The sequence below is a fragment of the Sarcophilus harrisii genome, chromosome 1, assembly GCF_902635505.1.
Source record: "Sarcophilus harrisii chromosome 1, mSarHar1.11, whole genome shotgun sequence".
Taxonomy (NCBI): Eukaryota; Metazoa; Chordata; class Mammalia; order Dasyuromorphia; family Dasyuridae; genus Sarcophilus; species Sarcophilus harrisii.
The window spans coordinates 231798118-231819975 of NC_045426.1; the positions used below are offsets into that span (position 1 = coordinate 231798118).

The 21858-nt window shown below is 36.2% G+C and overlaps 1 protein-coding gene across 9 annotated transcripts in view; it reads left to right on the forward strand.

Annotated features, from left to right (window-relative positions):
• MPRIP (myosin phosphatase Rho interacting protein) overlaps window positions 1-21858 on the forward strand; it is a 223608-nt gene that overhangs the window by 27803 nt on the left and 173947 nt on the right. For all 9 annotated transcript variants that reach the window (XM_031938253.1, XM_031938247.1, XM_031938244.1 and 6 more), the window contains exon 2: window positions 19657-19734. In XM_031938253.1, coding sequence (XP_031794113.1) covers window positions 19657-19734 — 78 coding nt within the window. The remainder of the gene's footprint in view (window positions 1-19656; window positions 19735-21858) is intronic.

Below are 21858 nucleotides of genomic sequence, written 5' to 3' on the forward strand. Positions count from 1 at the left end.
TCCAATCTACTTTTCTACTGTTCTCGTATTTTATTCCCTCCACAGATTCTACCATTCAGTGATAATGCTTTAGGTTCCTTTTCACTGGCCATCTTCCATGGTTGGAACTCCCTTTCTCCTCCTGGCTTTCTTCAAGTCCCAAGTAAAATCCTACTTTCTGTAAAAGCCAGTGATAATGCTTTATCTCCTGAGTAGATTCCTTTTCGCTGGCCAACTTCCATGGTTAGAACTCCCTTTCTCTTTCTGGCTTTCTTCAAATCCAGCTAAAATCCTACTTTCTGTAAAAGCCTTTCAGATCTCCTCTTACTGTTCTGTTAGTGCCATCCCACTAAGATTATCTCTATTTTACCTTGCCAATACTTTAATTTGTCCATGGTTATTTGCATGCTGTCTTTGAGGGTTCCTTGAGGGCAGGGCCTAGTTTTTGCTTTTCTTTATGCTTTAGTCATCCTCACCATCCAAGGCACTTATTATTATTATTTTTTTCCATTTTTTTTTTTTTTTGGCTGAGGCAATTGGAATTGAGTGAATTGTCCAGGGTCACACAGCTAGGAAGTTTAAGTGTCTGAGACCAGATTTGAACTCGGGTCCTCCTGACTTCAGGTCTGGTGCTCTATCCACTGCACCACCAGCTGCCCCTAATCTCTTTTTTCATAGAACTGAAAGGGACCTTAGGGATCATCCTGCTCAACTCTCTTACTCTACAGATGAAGAGATTGAAATCTAAAGAAGGGAAAATGACTTTCTCAGAAATTATAGAAGTAGCACAGCTAGGAGTAAAACCCAGGTTATCTTCCCATTAGTCAGTTAATAAATATTAAGTGCCTCTTATGTGCTAGGTAGAGAAAATACAAAGACAAAAGTCCCTATTCTCAAGGAACTTGCCTTCTTTGGGGGAATAGTCTAATCCTATTTCTACTATGTCATATCTGCCTTCCTCCTCCTCTTAATATCTGCTTCCCTCTAGGTGATTGGCAGTATGAATGGTGGGTTTGTAGTCATTTCTAATTAATGGTTAAAAGCATCTGGCAAGTGTGTTCAGTGCTGCTGGTTTGGATAAGTAAAATATAATATCCTGCATCTTACAAAGACATACTCTTGGGTCTTCAGAAGATAGTTGCCCATGGATTCTCCCAAAAGTTTGTGTCATTCCCATAGTCTTCAGTCCACAAGTTGGGAACCACATAACTGAACTTGAATGTATTCCTTTTGGGAAGTCATGTACTCTTGAGTGTGCAATTGCTTGGGACATTCCTATCATTGTTCAATGGGAACTGCCTTTAACAGCTTGTAGCATGTTTTTTGGGTTGTTCTCAGGGAAATAAGTTATTATCCTCTGAGGATGAATTTGATTTTAGAAAATACCAAATAGCATTCTGTGCTGGATATGTTGAATGAATGGTGGATCAGATTGGGAAATCTGAGCTTGGGTCCCCCCCCCAGATGAAATGTGGGCAAAGTAATGAGGCAAGAGATTCTCTTGTGAGATTTATAATGGGATTTTGAGCCATAGATGCTTTCTTGGAATAGTCATGCACCTTCCCAAGAGGATTGCTTTGAAGTGGACTTCACTCTTTTGAATAGATGAGTTGTTTTTGAAATTTCATCATCTTAGCTGCGGTAACATAACACTTTATGTTTTACAGGATGGTTTTACTTGTTTATTTGGAGAAAAGAGAGAGCTTATTACTATAGGTTGGTTTAGGTGGGTGGGCAGCTCCTATGAGGAAGTTCACTTAATCTTGAATTAGGAGAGTCAGACCTGGAATTGAGAAGACCTATATTTAGATCCAACCTCAGATACTTACTAGCTGTGTGATCCTGAGCAAGTCACTTAAACTTTGTTTGCTTCAGTTTCTTAATCTATAAAGTGGAGATAATATCATCTACCTCCCAAGATTGTTCTGAAGATCAAGTGAAATATAATTGTAAAATGTTTAACACAGTACCTAGTACACAGCAAGTACTACATAAAAGTTCTCTTTTATTATTACATGTTTATATACAGGTATATGTATATTTTTATTTCTCTGAGTGTTTTACCTTCTTTGTAATTATGGGAACCAGGAGGTTTTGGTAGAAGGAGGGTGGCTGCTGATTAATAGTCCAAGAAATGAAGAGGAGAGAGAGTAGATTATTTATAAGTTCATAAAGATGTCCAGGCAGCTGCTGCAGAAGTATTTCTCCTTCTTTTTCTGTGGCTTAGAATATGGGAAATGCCAAACAATAGGTCACATATGGAGAAGTTACCAACAGGAACAAACTTCTTTGCAAAAAAGCAAATTAAATAACCACAAAAGAAATATCAACTGGAGCGCACACTTTGCCCATAGAACTTTCTGCCAGAGGGCTTTTTTCTTCCAATTTGAACGCTACATAAATGCTGTCATCTTCTTCATCCCTATCATTGTTGGTGTTGTCCAAAGTCACCCTCATCCTCATCATCTGAAAAAATTGGCCTATGTTAACAAGAGGAAATCACTCCTAAGGAATTTCCTGCAAGGACATTGACCTAAGTGGATTATACATTGGTAGGACGGAGGCCATTGTTTGCTTCTAACTGGAATTTGCTTCCTGAGAGTTTTTTGGGGGATAGTATTCATTTCTTAGGATCCTTGAGTGGATCTCGGCTCAATCCCTGCCTTTCAGAATAGATCTTAGAATCTAGATGAGCTCTAGTGCCAGGCTCACATTTTCTCATTTCATTTATATTCCCACTGAGAGCAGATATCCATGAAACACTCAAAAGAAACCCTAGAGAGTTAGTGGTCTCTATAACTGTTTTGATCTCTTGGTTGGCAGTTTCTAAGATCCAGTCTTTTGTCATTTTTGCTGTATGACCTGACTAGTATAGAGCTCCATTTGTGATAAATAAAGGGGTGGGTAGTTTACCCGTGAAGCATTGACTATTATATCTTTTCACTGAGGACTTCTGGGTCTAAGGAGTAAATAATCTTTTTCTTATTTGGATTATATACTCAAATAGATCTGTGAGCTCATCTGTTCTGGAGTTCCCTCCAGTGGTGCAAATTGCAACCTATCTAACTCCCAGCATCTAGTGAAATTCTCTTAACCCCAGTATGCATCTAAAATGTGGATAATAATTGCATTTACTTCCCAGGATCGTTGGAAAAGATTTGTTGTTCAGTTTTTCAGTTGTTTCTTACTCTCTATGACCCTATCTTAGTAAAGATACTGGTTTGCCATTTCCTCCTCCAGCTTAATTTTATGGATGAGGAAACTGAGGCAGACAGAGTTAAGTGATTTGCTCAGAGTCATACAGCTAGCAAGTATCTGAGGCTAGAATTGAACTCGGGAAGATCAGTTTTCCTGACTCCAGACCAGACACTTTCTCCAGTGCATCACCTAGGTGTCCTATATTGTGAATCTGCACTCCAGGTTAAGATCTGGTCTAATTACCTAAATTTATAGCCGGAAAAACTGAAGAGAGCATGTGTGTGTGTATGTGTGTGTGTGTGTGTGTGTGTGTATGTATGTGTGTGTGTGTATGTGTTTGTGTTTGTGTTATTGATCCTTTCAGCAGTCTTGTGAAACCTATAGATGCTTTCTCAGAATATCTGCTGCCTACAATGATAATGACGGAAATGCTAACTTTTGGTAGTGAAAATAAAGATTAATTTTTTTTCAATCCAACTTCAGAGGTCCTCTGGAAAGCTTATTCAAGAACTCTTTGGGAATCTGTGCACTCCAGTTAAGAACTTCAGACCTGGTCTAATTCCCTAAATTTATTACTGAAAAAACTGAAATTCAGAGAAAGAAAAGTTTCTTTCCTGGGCTTCATAATCTTCAGAACCTACCAATCTGCAAGATGGACTCAACTCTGAAACTCTCATTTCCTTAGCACTCACTGCCCTTGGGCCCCTGCCTTCCTCTGATGTTGGGGACCCTCCATTCCTTATCTGTTACCATTTAAGGAGGGTTTTTATGGAATTCAGCTCATTGTTTCTCATCCATTTGCTTTATGATCTTCAGAAACTCATCATTCTACACGATGATATAAGCTCTGAAATGCTCACCTCTTCAGATCATTTCCCTCCAGGGATACAGAACTTTATCACTCCCCTTCTTGCCATAACCTTCCTCAGCCTTGTTTTCAGCATCTTTTTTGTGTGTTGTAGGTCATAAGTTCCTTGAGGTCAGAGACAATCTTATGCTTTTCTTTGTTAAGTGCAGTGCTTAGTAAGCACAGTGTCTGGCACTTGGTAGATGCGTAACAAATATTTATTGATTAACTCCGAGATAATTTGAGCCTGGTCATGTAGCTTTCCTGACTTACATTCCAATTGTCTTTCCATTGGGTCATATCATCATACAGAATAATTTAATAAGTGATTATTAATCACCTACACTGTAAAGAGGATTGAGCTAGGTACTAATAGAGATTAAAATTTACATAAAATATATTTGCTTTCCAAACTGCTTCTAGCCAATTAGGGGAATAAGACACCTATGGGCAGCTGGAATAAATATTATGTAACTGCATTAGTGGGCTATATGCTAAAAGTGAAGATGGGGATTCAGTTCAACAATGTACCCAAAGTGTATCAGGCTTTTGAATAGACCCCAGTCATACCAAAACAGAACTGATGAAGGTCTTCTGGAGGGAGATAGATTTGAGCTGGGAAGAATTCATCAGCTGAGTGGGGTACCTGTAAGAGGAAAGCCTGGGAACTAGTGACAGAGTTGTCCTACTGAGTGGGACTCTGGCTGAATTTTGACATTATTGACAAATAGGAAAGTCAGTATGAAGAACGTGTTTAAGTGGGAAAGATAGCAAACTTAGTTTTGGATGTGATTCATTTAGATGTCAGGTAGAGATGTCTTTCCTGAGATTGTGAGGAGTGTTCCTCTGGCGCTTAGAAGAGAGTTTACATGGAACTGGGGATATGGTTTTGTAGTTGGAGATCATAGGGACTGAAAAGAACCTTAGAGATCATTGTACCCAATCCCTTTGTTTTATAGAGGAGGAAACTGAGGCCCAGGGAAATTAGGTGACTTGGCCAGGGTCTTGCAGTTAGTATTAGATGTAGAATTTGAACTTTTGTCCCCTGTGTTCTGTCCATTGAAAATCTGGAGGAATTCCTACATGTACTATTGAATAAAAGTGTAGAAAACCATGCAATTATTTTTGACTATATTCACTACATGTTACTTTTGTTGTTTTTCAGTCCTGTCTTACTTTTTGTGACCCCATTTGGGATTTTTTTTTGTTTGTTTTTTGGTCTCTATACTAAAAGGAATTTGTTGTTTCTGTCTTCATTTTATAGATGAGGAATTGAGGCAAACAAGGCTAAGTTACTTGCCCAAGGTTACAAAATCTTTGAGGCTGGGTTTGAACCCATGAATATGATTCTATTCACTGTGCCATCTAGCTCCCCTCACAAGTTTACATTATACAACTGAAGCTAGGCCCTCTTTGCTGCTAGATAATCCTCCTATACCTCCTTTTTCATCTCACTATCCCATTCAGCATAATAGGTCTTCCAAACCTTTCCTTTTTTTTTTTTTTTTTTAAATATAATAGCTTTTTTGTTTTTAAAATATATGCAAAGATAGTTTTCAGTATTCACTCTTGCAAAACCTTGTGTTCCAATTTTTTCTCCCTCCCTTCCCCCACCACCTCCCTTAGATAGAAAGTAATATATGTGAAACATGTACAATTCTTCTATGTATATTTCCCCATTTATCATGCTGCACAAGAAAAATGAGATCATAAGGGTTTGAGAGAGTTATGTGTGGAGAATTTAAGCCCTTTATTTAATGCCAGATTAGTAATAAAAGAAAATTCTTTTGACTGTCTCTCTTAGTCCAAAGACTAGTCTGATTAAAAGGGGGGAAAAATGAGAGAAAAAAACAAGCAAGCAAACAACAACAAAGGTGAAAATAGAGGTTGTAATCCACACTCAGTCCCCACAGTCCTCCTTCTGGATTCAGAGGGCTCTTTCCATCACAAGTTTATTGGAATTGGTCTGAATCACCTCATTGTTGAAAAGAGCCACGTCCATCAGAATTGATTATCATATAATCTTGCTGTTGCTGTGTACATTGATCTCTTGGTTCTACTCACTTCACTCAGCATCAGTCTATGTAAATCTCCCCAGACCTCTTTGAACTCATCCTGCTGATTGTTTCTTACAGAACAATAATATTCCATAACATTTATATACCACAATTTATTCAGCCATTCTCCAACTGATGAGCATCCACTCAGTTTCCAGTTCCTTGCCCCTACAAAAAGGGCTGCCACAAATACATTAGTACATGTGGGTTCCTTTTTTCCTTTATTTTGATGGAGAACTCACAAGATAAGCATTCACAAGTTGATCAGAAAAAAGTTTTACAAAGATGCTCTTAAGGTCTTTCTTAAGTAACTTTAGAATTGATTGTATTGTATGACATGGGAGACCCTAGCATTTCAGCTTGGATTGTAAACTTTCTGAGGGCACAGACTTTTTATTTCTTTTTATATCCTTAGCTGAGTAGAGTATCTGGCAATAGGTGTGACTAAATGGTCATTGATTGATTGATTGATATCTTTTTTTTTTCCTGGAGGTATTGTGCAGAGGAGCATTGTTTTATTTGATTTTTTTTTTTTTATTTGCAACATTAGGGAGGGTTGAGGTAGATAGGTGGCAGAGTAGATAGAGTGAGGAGAACCTGAGTTTAAATTTGGCTTCAAACATTAGCTGTGTGACACTAGGGAAATCAGTTAACTCTATTTGCCTCAGTTTCCACATGTGTCAAATGAGCTGAAGAAAGGAAATGGCAAATCACTCCAGTATCTTTGTCAAGAAAAATTCAAATGGAATGACAGAAAATTGTGTTACAAAAATTCTTCAGGCTTTTGATAATTGCATTCTGTTTAATCTTTCCATCAGCTATCTTACTATGTCTAGTCATCAATTTTTACCATGCTTGAAGAGGTGATTTTCTGTGCCTGGGTTTGGAGAAGCGAGTTAAGTGCTGAGAGACCTGAAGACCAGCCACCTGCATTGTCTCTCTCCTGAGTCTCCAGCATGGTTATCGGTTTTGTAAAACCACAAGGTCTCTTCCATTGTTTGTTCTGGTCTGCCTTTAGCTGTTGGGTAACAAGCTTGTATTGAATATCACTTACATTTACACATAGGCTTTAAGGTAACAAAGAGCCTTGCATCTTTTATTTCATTTGGAAACAACCTTGTGAGAAAGGTAAGGCATGTATTGATGTCTCCCTTTTATGAAGGCAATCTCTGAAGTTCAGAGTGCCTGAGAAAATGTCTAATACTATACCACCTGGAGTGTAGCCAGGTGGAGCAGTGGATAGAACTCTGGACCGAGAGTTCCCAAGTTCAATATGGACCCAGGCACTTACTGGCAGTGTGATCCTGGGCAAGTAGCTTTATCTTTTTTGTCTCAGTTTCTCCTCCATAAAAAATGAGTTGGTGAAAGAAATGGCAAACTGCTTCGGTATCTTTGCCAAGAAAATCCCAAATGGAGTCACCAAAAGTTGGATGCAATTGAAAACAACAAACAGCAACTGAAATGTAGTATTTCCTTCAATTTAGAATTAAAAACAAAAAAAACAACCCAACACCACCACATTCTGCTGAGAAAGGGTCCCTAGATTTCATCAGACTGTGGTAGAGGATTCCGTGACACAAACAAAATTAAGTACTCTTGATCTATATCCACTATAGTAGGTTCTTACAATCATAGCTTTTAAAGCTGGAAGAGACCTTAGAAATCTCCTAGTTCAACCTCTTTGCTTTATAAGTGGGGAAACTGGGTCCTGGAACAATTTATTCCTGGCAAAATGATGAATGGCTCTTCCAATAAGGAGAGCTAATCAGTTCATTTCTTTCCTTTTACATTGGTTTTGTGATCATGGGCAGGATACTTAACCTCAGTGAACTTTGGTATTCCCCTCCATAAAATAGGAATGAAAGTATTTCTGATGCCTAAGTCATCAAGTTGCTGGAGAGCTCAAATATATGTCAAGTGCTTTGTAAACCCTCAAGCCAAATATTAGAACCTGGATTTGAACCCATAGGTCTTTCCCTTGAAATTCAGTGGCTTTAAAAAATATTTTTTAAATAGCTTTTTACTTTTCCAAATACATGCAAAGATAGTTTCCAGTATTCACCTCTGTTGGGGACAGCTAGATGGTGTAGTGGATAGAGCGCTGGCCCTGAAGTCAGAAGGACCTGAGTTCAAATTTGACCTCAGACACTTAATGCTTCCTACCTGTGTTACCCTGGGCAAGTCACTTAACCCCAATTGCCCCCGCAAAACTAAATAAATGAATACAAATAATTTAATAATTCTCCTCTGCAAAATTTTGTGTTCCAAATTTTTCTCCCACCTTCCCTTCTATCCCCTCCCATAGACAGCAAGTAACACAATGTTGGTTAAACATGCGCAGTTGTTCTAAACATATTTCCATATTTGCCATGCCACACAAGAAAAATCTGATCAAAAGGTGAAAGGAAAAAAACACAAGCAAACAACAACAAAAAAGTGAAAATATTTTGCTTTGATTCATATTCGTATCCATATTTCTTTCTCTGGATGCAGAGAATTGCCTTGAATCATTCTATTGTTAAAGAGTCAAGTCCATCCCAGTTCATAATCTTGTTACTGTGTACAATGTTCTCTTGATTCTGCTCACTTTATTAGCATAAGTTCATGCATTTCTTTAAATTAAAAAAATTTCTTTTAGTTTTTAAATTTTATTTTTACTTGGTTTTTCAAGTTGTTTATTTATTTGTTGCTCAAGCACCTTTGATTGCTTTTCAGAGCTCATTGTAAAATGGTTTTCAGAGGCAGCTAGGTGGTGCAGTGGATAGAACTCTGGGCCTTGAGCCAGGAAGACCCAAATTCAAATTTTTGCCTCAGTTTCCTCAACTATAAAGTGAGAATAATCATGACACCTACTTTTTTTCATTCTTATTTTCCTTATGTTTTTAATTTAATATTTTTCCCCAATTACTTATAAAAACATTCTTTCCCCCCTCCCCGACCCCCCAAATTTTGCGTTCTGAGTTCTCTCTCTACCTTGCATGGTTGAGAAGGTCACCATTTTGACATAGGGTATACCAGATGACGCCTACTTTCCAGGGTTATTCAGGTAAGATAATCTTTGTAAAGCAGTTAGCACAGTGCCCGGCACACAGTAGGTTCTTAGTGAGTGATTGTTTCTTCTTTTTGTATCCGAGTTTACAAATATCTGGTGGGAACAGATGGCAACCTAGACTTGGTGTCAGGGCCAGGCACTGTACTAAGCACTGGGGATACATTTAAATCGGGGAAGAAGAGTAGATAATACATAAAAGGAAGCTGGCAGAGTAGAGGGTGGTCATGTAGGCCACAGTGGCCCGCCTAGGCCAGACCCTGGAGTGGATTTATCTAAATGGGAGGACCGGCATGGCAGTAGAATGCTCTGGGGGGAAGAAGTCAGCTAAAGTCAAGTCTGGTGAGTCAGAAACAGGCAGGAAGGCAGTGATGGCAACCTTGTCCGATCTCCCTGGGCCCTTCATCCTCCCCTGTGGTCCTTTGTCTGTTGGCCCAGAGCGTAGCCAAATGCTTGTATTCCTTTAGCAATCCAGATCTTTGAGTGAAAGGGGATGAGGAAGGGATTATAGAGAGGAGAAAATCCCAAGTTGTAAGGCTTGATTTAGGGCTTCCCATGGAGAGAAATCCCAGGAGCCCAGGAGGAAGTGAGGGGAAATTGGCAGGGGAGAAATTACTTTCACTGGATTTTGTGGGACCGTAAGCTTCTTGAAGGCAGGGGCTGTTTCATTTAATTATTTTTGGTCTCTGAATCTTGAGGGCCTCAAACAGTTCTGGTGTGTAATAGAAGCTTAAGAAATGCTTGCTGAGTGAGTGAATGAATGGCATAGCTGCCAATGCCTTTGAAGAAAGGAAATGAGGTTCTGTGGGAGAAGTTTCATCCTTGGAGGCTATCCAGGACCAGAAGGACAAGAAATTCTTCCTGTCACATGGGTTTCAATTTGGACCTGGGACAGTGTGACTTTGTTTTGGCTGCCTTGGAAGAGAGCCCGCCGAGTGGAGTCAGTGAGTCCAGGTCATTGGGGTTTCTTTGCTGAACACCTGGACGGAAAAGGGACAAACAGGGTGGATATGATGTAGTTTAGTTTTTCTGATCTGATTTAAAGATTGTTCTCTGACCAATAATGGCCACTTAAATAAAAACCAAAAACAAAACACATTTTCGTTACTGTCTTTTATTTTTATATCATCCAAATTTCTTATTGAATTTTCTTCCAACTCCCTTTCAAGAGGGCTCTTCCTTACAATAAAGAATTTTTTTCTTAAGAAAAAGAGGAAGAGAAAAAACAGTTGGCAAAATCAATCAGTATTTCATTGGGGGAAAAAAATGCCATTATATGCTATATTGCACATCCATGAATTTTTTCACCTTTGCAAAAGAGTATAGAGAGTTTTATCTTTGTGGGGGGTAGGCTTTTTTAGTAATTTTGCAATATTGATTTTTAATCATTTTGTGGGTTTTTTTTTCCCCCATTACATTGTTGTTACATTGTGAGTATTGTTTTCCTGGTTGTTTGCTTCAATTTGCGTCAGTTTATGTAATTTCTTCCATGCTTTTCCTTATTCATCATAATCATTTCTTCCAATAATATTCTGTGGCAATCTTCTATCATTTGTTTAGCCATTCCACTGTTTTTTAAGTAATATTTAATTTTCCAAATACATGTAAAGGTACTTTTCAACATTTACTTATTTAATTAGTTTTTATTGAAGCCTTTTATTTTCAAAACTGATACAAGGATAATTTTTCACCATTAGTTTCCAGTTCTTGAATGATGCTACCAAAGTCCAGGCCCTGTTTTAGATTGAATTTAATTACCAGGGAAATGGTTTAGAGGTAACATTTTAAAAACAAGGGCCATATGTAGGTTTCCATTTCTTCCTGTTTTTCCTATTAAGCCATAATGCATTTGCAGCATCAGAGAACTCTGGTACATGATCATTCTGATGGCCTTTTTATAGCATTATGTCTATAGAACTAATGGTTCCTTGGAATGTTTTGTTCAATGCTGCATTCATTTTCTTTGGAAATTATTTAATAGTCTAGAGTTTATGCCTGTCCTGGACTGTCTGCTTGGAAAACAAGCATCTGTTTCATGAATGTGGTTTTGAACAAACAGGTTCAGATTAGGATTTGTTAACTTATTTCTTAAATTCAATCCTTTGGGTTTTCTGAGCCTAGAGCAAATCCTCTGTGCCAATCCCAGTAATACTAGACTCCCACATCTTATTTTAAGAGTCTTTTGCTGTTTTTCTGGTTTTCTGGTTTAGGCCACACATCAGTCAGATCTCAGTAAGATGACAGTGCAGTGGTCCATCAGGGTTAGCATCTTCCTCCATGTCCCCCTAGAAGTAGAGTAGGATGTGGAAAGGTGGCATGCTACTTAATGGGAATATTAGTTTTTAAACTTGAGATTTTATTTGGGAAAGATACTAAGAAGCATTCAAGTAGAAGGAACAAAGAACCTACTCCCCATGGGAATACAGGGCCTGGTCAGATAGTTCCAGATTTACAAACACTCATACATAGAAATCTCATCTACACTCTCAATTTAGTGTATTCTTGAATTGGGGGAAGGGGAAAGGGAAGGATAAATCCATGTTGGGTTAGAGAATGTGTGAGTAGGTGTAGGGTCTGTGAGAAGAAAAGGAATAGGAAGCATTTGTCTAGGTAGAGTTGACCTACTTTTCAGGTGCCAAAGACAAATATATTGCCTCAACCATTTTTTTTTTTTTTTTTTTTTTTTTTTTACTTTGGCAGAATTTCATTTAATCATTCAGTCCTTCCTCCTTCCTTTCTCCCTCTTTCCTTTCCTCCCTCCCTCTCTCCCTTTTACCCTTCCTTCTTCCCTTCCTTCCTTCTTCCTTCCTTCTTTCTTTCTTTCCTCCCTCCTTTCCTCACTCCTACCCTATGTTCCTTTCTAATTTATTATTAATAAATAAATTTAGAATATTAGCGATTAATCTTATCTAACATAACTTTCAAAAGAAATATGGGAAAGAAGAAAAGGAACTAAAGACCAAGATAGAGTATGTGTGTTGGGGGAAGAAAGTCACACCAAAACAAATTAATTTTGGGAGAGTGAATCATAAGGAGGGATTAAAAAGAAAATTTAAGAACCATTGATGGGTCTAAGCTGTATGAAAAGATAAAGAATAGAGGAATTGGGAGCAAAATACTTCAATTACAGATTACTAGTGCTTATCACATTCCTCTTCTTTTATCCTTTTATCTTTTTTTCTTCAGATTTTATTTTCAGTAAACAAGCATTTATTTTCTTTCTCTAATCCTCTCCTCTCTAAAGCCCCCTTCCCTATCTCTTCTTCCTGAAAACTTTTGTAACAAACATATAGTCCAAACAAATGCCTTCATTGGCTGTGTCCAAAATCATTTCTTCATTTTAATTCTGTCAGAATATAACTTGTTTGGTTGCTGTTTTGTTGTTGATCGTTGCATTTATTGGAGTGAAATCTTTCAAAGTTGTTTGAGTTTACAATGTTATTATATAAAAGTTTATTAGACAAAAAAATTTTTAATATTTGGAGATTTCGACATATCCCTTTCAGACCTTGACACATTTAACAATATTAACGAGGATCTAAATAGAATTTTAGAACAGTTATAATGACTACTAAATGAGCATCTAAAAGAGTATACATATTTCTCACGTGTATAGTATTATTACAAAAACTGACTGTACTAGATCACTAAAAATTCTATAAGACAGATGCAGAAAAACAGAAATATTAAGTACATCTTTCATTGAACTAAAAATTATAATCAGTAAAGGACCTTTGAAGAAAAGACTGAAATTTTGAGGCTAAATAATTTTATACTAAAGAATTAAGTACTAAAAGAATAAAGAATTTAATCCTAATTTTGAGAGGAAATTAGTACATTTAATTAATTTCAACAATATTTTCATCAACTTTCATCACTGAATAATTCAGTGAATTGGATATACAACTGAAAAAAATCTAAATAAGCAACAAATAAAAAATTTCACCTAAACATAAAAAAAAGAAAATTTGAAAATCAAAGCAATAAAGAAAATTGAAAAATCATTGAATTTATAAATAAAACTGGGAGTTATTAAAAAGAACCATCAAAACCATTAGCTAATTGATTAAGAAAAAATCAAATTACCAATATAAACATAAATAGATGATGAAGATGAAATAAAATCATTAGAAATTCTTTTGCTTGATTACATACTAACTATTATTAAAGGAAACTTATAAGTATTTACAAAATCATAAAATATCCAGATTAAACTCTTATTTTATTGTTAAACATTGTTATTTTAAAGATGAAATTGAACATTCCATGAAGGAACCTTAGAAGAAAAATTTAATTGGTTTTACAAAGTGAATTCTCTCAAACATTCCAGGAGCAATTAAGTTCAACATTATGTAATTATTAAAAAAAAAAAAAAAAAGTAGAAAGAATAGAGTTATAACATTCTGGAGAAATAGATATGGACATGATAGCAGAGGCAGGGAAAGAAACTATGGACTATGTCTAATGTAAGAATATTGAATAAAATATTGAAGTAAAAGAACAATAACAATATTTTTAAAACATTCACTAGGAGTAGTTTGGATGTATTGTATTGATTCAATATTAAGAAAATTAGAAACATTTTAGACCATATTGATATTAAAACTATAAAAACCATAAAATTATATCTATAAATGTACATGGCAAAATATATTTACTTATTTTAAAAACACAGAAAAACATAAGAACTTTTAATATGATACATAATATCTGAAACTGAGAAGGTTGCATTATCTCTAATGGAAAAACATAAGGTCTTTCCAGTTTTATCAAGGATAAAACAAGGATGTCCATTGTTACCCTCTTAACAGTTAGAAGTGGTAGCTGTAGTAAAAAGACAAGGCAAAAGAAATTGTGAAAAGAAGCATAGGATAAAAGGAAACAACATTATCAGTTTTTGCAGATGACATGATTTTTGTAAAATCTAGAGATTTAATAAAAAATTAATTGAAGCAATGAAGAATTTCAGCAAAGTACAGGATATAAGACAAGTCCTCAAAAATTATCAATCATTCTTATTGTGACCATTAAATCATCAGGAAAAGACAGGGAAAAAATTATATTAAAAGTAACTAAGAATATTTAGGCATCCACCTTCTGAGACATGTGTAAGAATTATATAGATAAAAATATCTTTACTGAAATGAAAGAAGATTTAAATGATTAGTGAGAGAATTACTTATAGTAATAATATATAATTATAATATAATAAAAATATACCAAAATCTAGCATTGCATTTAGTGCATTTGGTCCTAATCAGACCATCAGAGTTCTGTTCTGTACTTTAGAGAACTAGACTCAAGAACAACAAACTGTGGCCTGAGGAAAGCCCCATATGGACAAATAGCTCTCTAGCCACTGTTTCTGTTGTAACAAGCAAAGTAATGGAAGGGTATCCAACAATGGCGGAAAAGCTGAAAAAATTATCTAAATATCTAAAGTTAATGGAGTATTAATGACTAGGATATTTTGAAAAGTTCTGAAAGGCTTAAAACTTTCTGACCAGTTATAACTCCAGAAGACTAATAATGAATTTTGCTTCCCACCTCTTGGTAGAAAAGTGGATGGATTGCAATTTCAGAATGCAGCATATGTTTTATTTTTTTTTTAATTACACCTTTTTTTCCCCAAAATATATACATGAATAATTTTTGACATTTACTCCTACAAAATCCATGTTCTAATTTTTTCCATCCCTTCCCACCACCTTCTCCTCAGTTGGTAAGTGATCCAATATATGTTAAACATGTGCAATTCCTCTCTCTATAGTTTCACAAATATCATATTGCACAAGAAACATCAGATTAAAAAGAAAGAAAAAATAAGAAAGAAAACCAAATGCAAGCAAATCGCAAGAAAAAGAGTGAGTATACTGTGTTGTGATCCACACCCAGTTCCCACATCCTCTTTCTGGGTACAAATGGCTCTCTTCATTATAAGATCATTGGAACTGGCCTGAATCATTTTGTTGTTGATAAGAGCCACATCCATCAGAACTGATTACTGTATAATCTTGTTGTTGCTACAGAATATATTTTTAGACATCTTGTTGAGTCGTTTTAATCTTTATGACCCTTTTGGGGTATTCTAGGCAAAGATGCTGGAATGGTTTACATTTCCTTTTGTAGCTTATTTTATTGATGAGGAAACTGAGGCAAATGGGATTAAGTGACTTGCCTAAGGTCCCACTAGTGTCTGAGGCTAGATTTGAACTTAGGTCCCCTTGACTCCAGGGCCAGAGCTCTCTCCACTGCAATATCTAGCTGACCAACTTAAAGATTTTTTTTTTTTTACATGATTACTTACTGGTTATATTGGAAGACTTTAATGTGGGAAGAGATTGTAGGGGAAAAGGAAATAATAATTGAGGGGAAGAGATGGGGAGAGAGAGACAGACAGAAAGAGATGAAGAGCAGACCAAAGCTCCAAAGGACTCATAAGAAAAGCAATGTTATTCCAGTATTAAAATTTAATATCTACTTTTTAAAAACACTCCCCCCTTCCTCCGGTGATTTCTTGTATGATCCTCTTTTCTTAATTTTTTACATGAAAATGTTTATTTTTTTCAAGTTTGGGGAAAGGGAGGCCATGTGACAAAGTGAAAGAGAGAATCAGAATTGGAAGATATTTGATTGGCAACCCCGCCCTATTAGGCTTCAAATAAATACAAATAAATTCAAATAAATGAATAGTAAAGGGATGGATGGTTAAATTGCTGAGCAACCCACTTTTCCTTGTCTCCATGCTATCAGCTTTTCCCAGACTCACCCATCCAGCCTTACTGAGGTCATTTATTCATTGCTATTCTCCCTACTTGTAAGTTGTTCAGTCTTTTTTTAGTCATGTTGGGGTTTTCTTGGCAAAGACACTGGAAGGGTTTCCCATTCCCTTCTCCAGTTCGTTTGACAGATGAAGAACTAAAGCAAGTGGCTTAAGTGCCGGACCCTAAACTCTATCCACTGCACACTTAGCTGCTCATTCCTACCTTTAAAGACTCTTGTCTACCTGGGTGAAATGCTTCGAGATCTTCCAGGGGCCTTTTGAGATTTTTCTCTATGCTTGGAAAATACAGTATGGAAGTCACAGGCAGCTCTGACCAGGCTTCTGTGGCTGGCCTAGGTGCTGATTCCTCATTTGCTGCTCCTCATTTATTTTGGCCAAAGGGAAGATTTGGCTTAGCCAGTACCCAGGTCACCTTCTGCCTCTGGATCTGCATCTTGGCTGACCGCAGCATTGCAAGGCAGAAAGCCAGATCCTGAATTAGTAGATAGTCTGGTGCTTCTCAGTGTTCTCTCCTTACCTAGTCTCTCCTTCCTTTCCCCTCCACCTATGGCTCTGTCAGATTTCTGTTTGCTTAGTAGACATGCCTTTGTTCTACTTTCTCAGTCTGAAGTGATCCCAGTTCCTGGCCCCTTTAGCAATAAGCTTTCTTAGCCTATCCAGTGAGGCCCATAGTTCTAACCCTCTCACTTTTCTGCTTTACCTAAAAAGGTTTTTATTTTAATCTCTCCCTCCTCCATAACAATCTCTTCTATCCCTATCCCTAGAAACTGGGACAGTATAGCCTCATGCTCAGAATGCTGGATTCAGAATCAGGAAGACTTGGATTCTAGTAATATACTTGACACTTATCACTAATGTGACCCTAGACATTATATATTATTTCTCAGAATTTATTTGTCCTTTTATAAAAAGGAGATAATAATAAAATTTAATCTCAAATTAATCAAATGTGACCATTTCTTTAAAGTGCTTTGTCCGCTTTTTTTTCTTTATTAAATCTTTTTATTTTTCAAAACATGTGTGGACAATTATTCAATGTTAGTCCTTGCAAAACCTTGTGTTCCATTTTCCCTTCCTTTTCCCATCCTTACTCCTAGATGGCAAGTAGTGGGCAATATATGTTAGACATGGTAGAAATATATGTTAAATCCAATATTCACATACATATTTATACAATTATCTTGCTGCGCAAGAAAAATGAAATCAAACCAGAAAAAAAGATGAGAAGCAAAATAAAATACAAGCAAACAACAACAAAAAAGAGTAAAAATACTATGTTGTAAACTATAGTATTCACTCAGTTCCCAGTCTTCTCTCTGAGTATAAATGGCTCTCTTCATCACTAAACAATTGGAACTGGTCTGAATCATCTCATTGTTGAAGAGAGCTATGTCCACCAGAATTGATCTTTGTATAATGTTGTTGCCGTGTATAATGATCTCCTAGTTCTGCTCATTTCACTTAGCATCCGTTCATGTAAATCTCTCCAGGCCTCTCTGAAATCATTCTGCTTTGTCCCTTTAAAACTCTTTAAATTGCTCTCATCCTTTTTCTTGCTTTTCTTTAGATGGGTTTTATTCTTTGCAAAGTTAGCAGCTCGTTTGAAAGCTTAGGGGATCAGATCAGATTTCGCTTTCCCTCTTTGAGGGACCTCATATGCATCAAGGTCCTATTTTGAAAGAATTATTTAATATTTCCCTAAGATTCTTCTAGTGCCCTTATTACTGATATAGTTATCTAGGCAAATGGTACACACACTTTGTTCTCAGTATCCCTTTATCCTATCAAAAATTATTGAGGATCTGTCTGAAAAGTTTTTCTTAATGTGGGTTATATTTATATTTATCATATTAGGAATAAAAACTAATTTTGAATTTGTAGATCCTCTGAAAGGGTTTCAGAAACCCCCAGGATTCTACTTTGAGAATCACTGATCTAGGGCACTTCAGTATAGCTTCCCTTAAATCAAGATTGCATTTGTCAAGATACTTCCTGATTTCTAAAATAGAGTAGAAACAGTGGACAAGTTACTTAAATATTTTACTTTCTTCACTCCTAAAAACACAGATTTCTGGTTTTAACTCTATGCACTAAGTGCTTTTGTTTCTAAATGGTATAAAAGTTTTAGGTAGCATAGAATCACAGATAGAATGGTGGAAGAAACTTTAAAAAATTTTAAAAGTATTTTTAAAAATTTTAAATAGTATTTTATTTTTCCAAATACATGCAAAGATTGTTTTCAATGTTCATCTTTGCAAAACCTTGTGTTCCAAATTTTTCTCCTTCCTTCCTAGACAAGCAATCCAATATAGATTAAACATATACAATTTTACTGAACATATTTCCATATTTGTGTATTCATCATCTAAGAAAAATTAGATCAAAAAAGGAGGGAAAAAATAAAACCAACCAAACAAACAAACAACAAAAAAAACGGAAAATTGAGGTATGTTTTGCTCCATATTCAGTCTCCATAGTTCTCTCTCTGGATGTGGATGTCACTTTCCATCACAAGTCTATTGGATTTGCTTTGAAGCACTTATTGTTGAAAGGAGCCAAGTCCATCTCAGCTGGTTATCACATAATCTTGTTGTTGTATACAGTATTGTCTTGGTTCTGCTCACTTCACTTCAGTTCCTCATTTTAAAGAAATGTCTGTGGAATCCCTGAATTGCCTAAGTGATATGTCTAAGGTCATAATAGGTAGTGAATGTGTCTACAAAGATTTTAACTCATATTCTCTAACCCTCAATTCTGTTTCTACTCTGTTATGGTTTCATTACTGTCCTCCAAAATTATCTGTCTTTATTATTTTTTGGTTCTTTTATTTATGCACTGAAAACTTTGGATCTGGGTTCTTTTTACTTGATGTATGTGAAACAAAAGAAAAGAAAAGGATGGGGGGAAGAAAGGTTGTTATATGAAATCTTAGTGAACATTAGGTTTTATATAATTAGAGGTATCTTTCCAACCTTGTCTACATGACCACTTGATAACCTGTGGTAGTTCTGGGTGGGAGAGATTTTTGCTTGCATTCTTTGTAGGATACTGGTCTCTTTGATGAGCTGTCCAATCAGAAACTCATGGGGGAAACTGTGTTCTTCATGTGGTGATTGGATCCTGCAAATCTTCTTCATTTGTGTTAGTCCCCTTCATCCATACCTCAGTCTTAATTTCCTTCTTACCTCTCCTAACCCTTCTTAGCTTCCTAAGCCAAGAACACTGGAGGAGTAAGAAGAAAATTGCAGGATCCAGTACTCTATGATCCAATGACATTGTTCTTTATGTTTCTTGACCATAACACTCTCTTGACTCCATGCTTTTGGGAATTGACTGTCCCTCTTGTCTGCTTTCTCATCTCTACCTCTTGGCTTCCTTCAAGAGTGAGTTCAGATTCCACCATCTGTAGAAGTGCTATTCCTGGTCCATTTAGCATAGTGTTCAGCACCATAGTAAGTGTTTAATATTTATTGATGAATTTATGAAATTAAATAAATGCTTATATTCTTGCAGAGATGGTGAAGTTGAATTTCACTCATTCCTTGAACTACCTCCTATTGAACCTCTGAAACTTCCTCTGTTCTTGAGATATACTACCTTGGAATTATGGATTAAGGTTCTTGGAGTTTGCTAAGTAGAAATGACTTGTCTTTTAGTTACTGCCTGTTTATTGACTCTATCCTTAACACATCTGTTTAGTCTGAAACTGCCTTTGACCTGACCTTTTTTTTTTTCCCTCTAGGCAAAACCTATTTATGGTGGTTGGCTGCTTCTCGCTCCAGAAGGGACTGATTTTGATAATCCTGTACACAGGTCTCGGGTAAGGAAAAAATTGTGGTTCTTTTCCTATCCATTTTAAAATTTATTTTTGGGAAATGACTCCTTAACCTTAACTTGGTAGACTAGAAAAATGAGAGAGAATTTTTTTTAAAGTTTGTGAATATAAGCAGAATAAGGATCTATGAAGAAATCTGGTCAGATGAAATACCCTATTATAGGATCTTTTACGACTTAACAGAAAGAGTTATTCTTAGTATTGGACTATTAATAAAAGGGTCCAGTGAGAAGCCATCTACCTGTCTTTTGGATTAATTTGACTCTAGAGAAAGTAGAGTTAGAGACTAAAATTATGAAAGTGTATTTTTTGTAATTGTAAAAGTTTTTAGCAAATCAAATCCTGATTTTCTTCTAGACCATTTACTTACTTTGGAAAAAAAATTAGTTTCCTGAGATAGTGGAAATAGGTCTATTAACATCTGCTTCCCTCATGTGCTCACCAAACTGCTTGTTGATGTCATGACATCAATGGACTTTTCAGAATGTTATGGGTGCTCTAAGAGTAGTCAAGCATGACAAGGAAAAATAGCAGAGGAGGATTAAGAAAACATGGTTCCCAGCCAGTGGTTTGTTCTTTTGTCAGGAAGCCCTTTTGGAGCTGACACCATCACACAAACCTTTTGTTTTTCATGTGTTTTTGCCTCCTTTTGGCACTGCGTATTTACCCTTAAGAATTGTTCCAGTGCTCTATCCTTCCTCCTGGGCTATCCTTGCTGATCCTTTTGGTTCAGTTCCTATGACCTTGCCTTCCAATCCTGAATTTTAGGCTATCTGTTCAGTAGTATCTTCTAGCACTTGGGATTCTGACTGTCCTTTTAAGTTTTGAAAATTTTTAGAAGTTATATCCTCTCTCCAGAGAACTACAAGGACCATTAGAAATGAGAGCAGGTAACAAAGTTAATATAATCTACTGTTTTAGAACTTGGATTATTTAATTTCCGATTAATTTTTGGTCTGTTTTCTCCTGGCTTTTTATTGCATTGATTTTTATTGCATCATGATTTGAAAAAATGCATTTACTGTTTCTGCCTTTCTACGTTTGATTTTGAGGTCTTTAAGCCATAATACATAGTCAATTTTTGTATAGGTTCTATGAATCCCTGAGAAAAAAGTAAAATCTTTTCTGTCTCCATTCAATTTTCTCCAAAGATCTATCATATCTACCTAAGAACTTTCATCTATAAAAATGCTACTCCTGAGGGTGACTCCAGAACTTATGGTTCAGTGTTTCTGTGTTTTGGGAAATGTCCTAGGGCCAAAGAGAAATTTTGATCTTCTTCCTCTGAAGATGGTGCTTAAAAATACAGATTCATATATAATTTGGTTCAATAGCCAGGGCTTTGAAGATCATGAGTTTCCCATATTCATTTGTTTTCCAACATTTGCATAAGGATGGGACATTATGCTATATAATTGATGTTTTTTTGTGTTTTGTTTTTTTAAAAAAACTGTAACTGTAACTGGGTTTGGTATGGCCATAGAATATCAGAGCTAGAGAGAACAGGATTGCTAGATGGGGCAATGGATAGTGTTCTGGCCCTGAGTTCAAATCCAACCTCAGACGCTTGATACCCTGATTGCCTTTAAAAAGGGGGGAAAAACCATTCAGGCCAATCCTTTTATTTATTTATTTATTTTTACAGCTAAATGCCTGGCTCTTAGCTGTGCCCTCTGAAAAGGAGGACTGCTTTATTTTGTGTATGCTCAGTACAATGTAAAAGCATATTGTTTGTTGAATTGAATTGACCTTTCTCCTTTTTTTTTTTTTAATAATAGCTTTTTATTTTCAAAATATATGCAAAGATAGTTTTCAACATTGACCTTTGCAGAATCTTGTGTTCCAAATTTTTCTCCGTCCCTCCCCATCTTCCCTCCTCCAGTAGACAGCAAGTAATGCAATGTAGGTTAAACATGAGCAATTTTTCTGTACATATTTACACATTTATTATGCTGCACAAGAAAAATCAGATCCAAAAGGGAAAAAATATGAGAGAAAACAAAGAACAAGCAAATAACAACAATGAAAAAGGTGAAAATACTGTGTTGTGATCCACATTCAGTCTCCACAGCCCTCCTTCTGGATGCAGATGGTTCTCTCCATCACAAG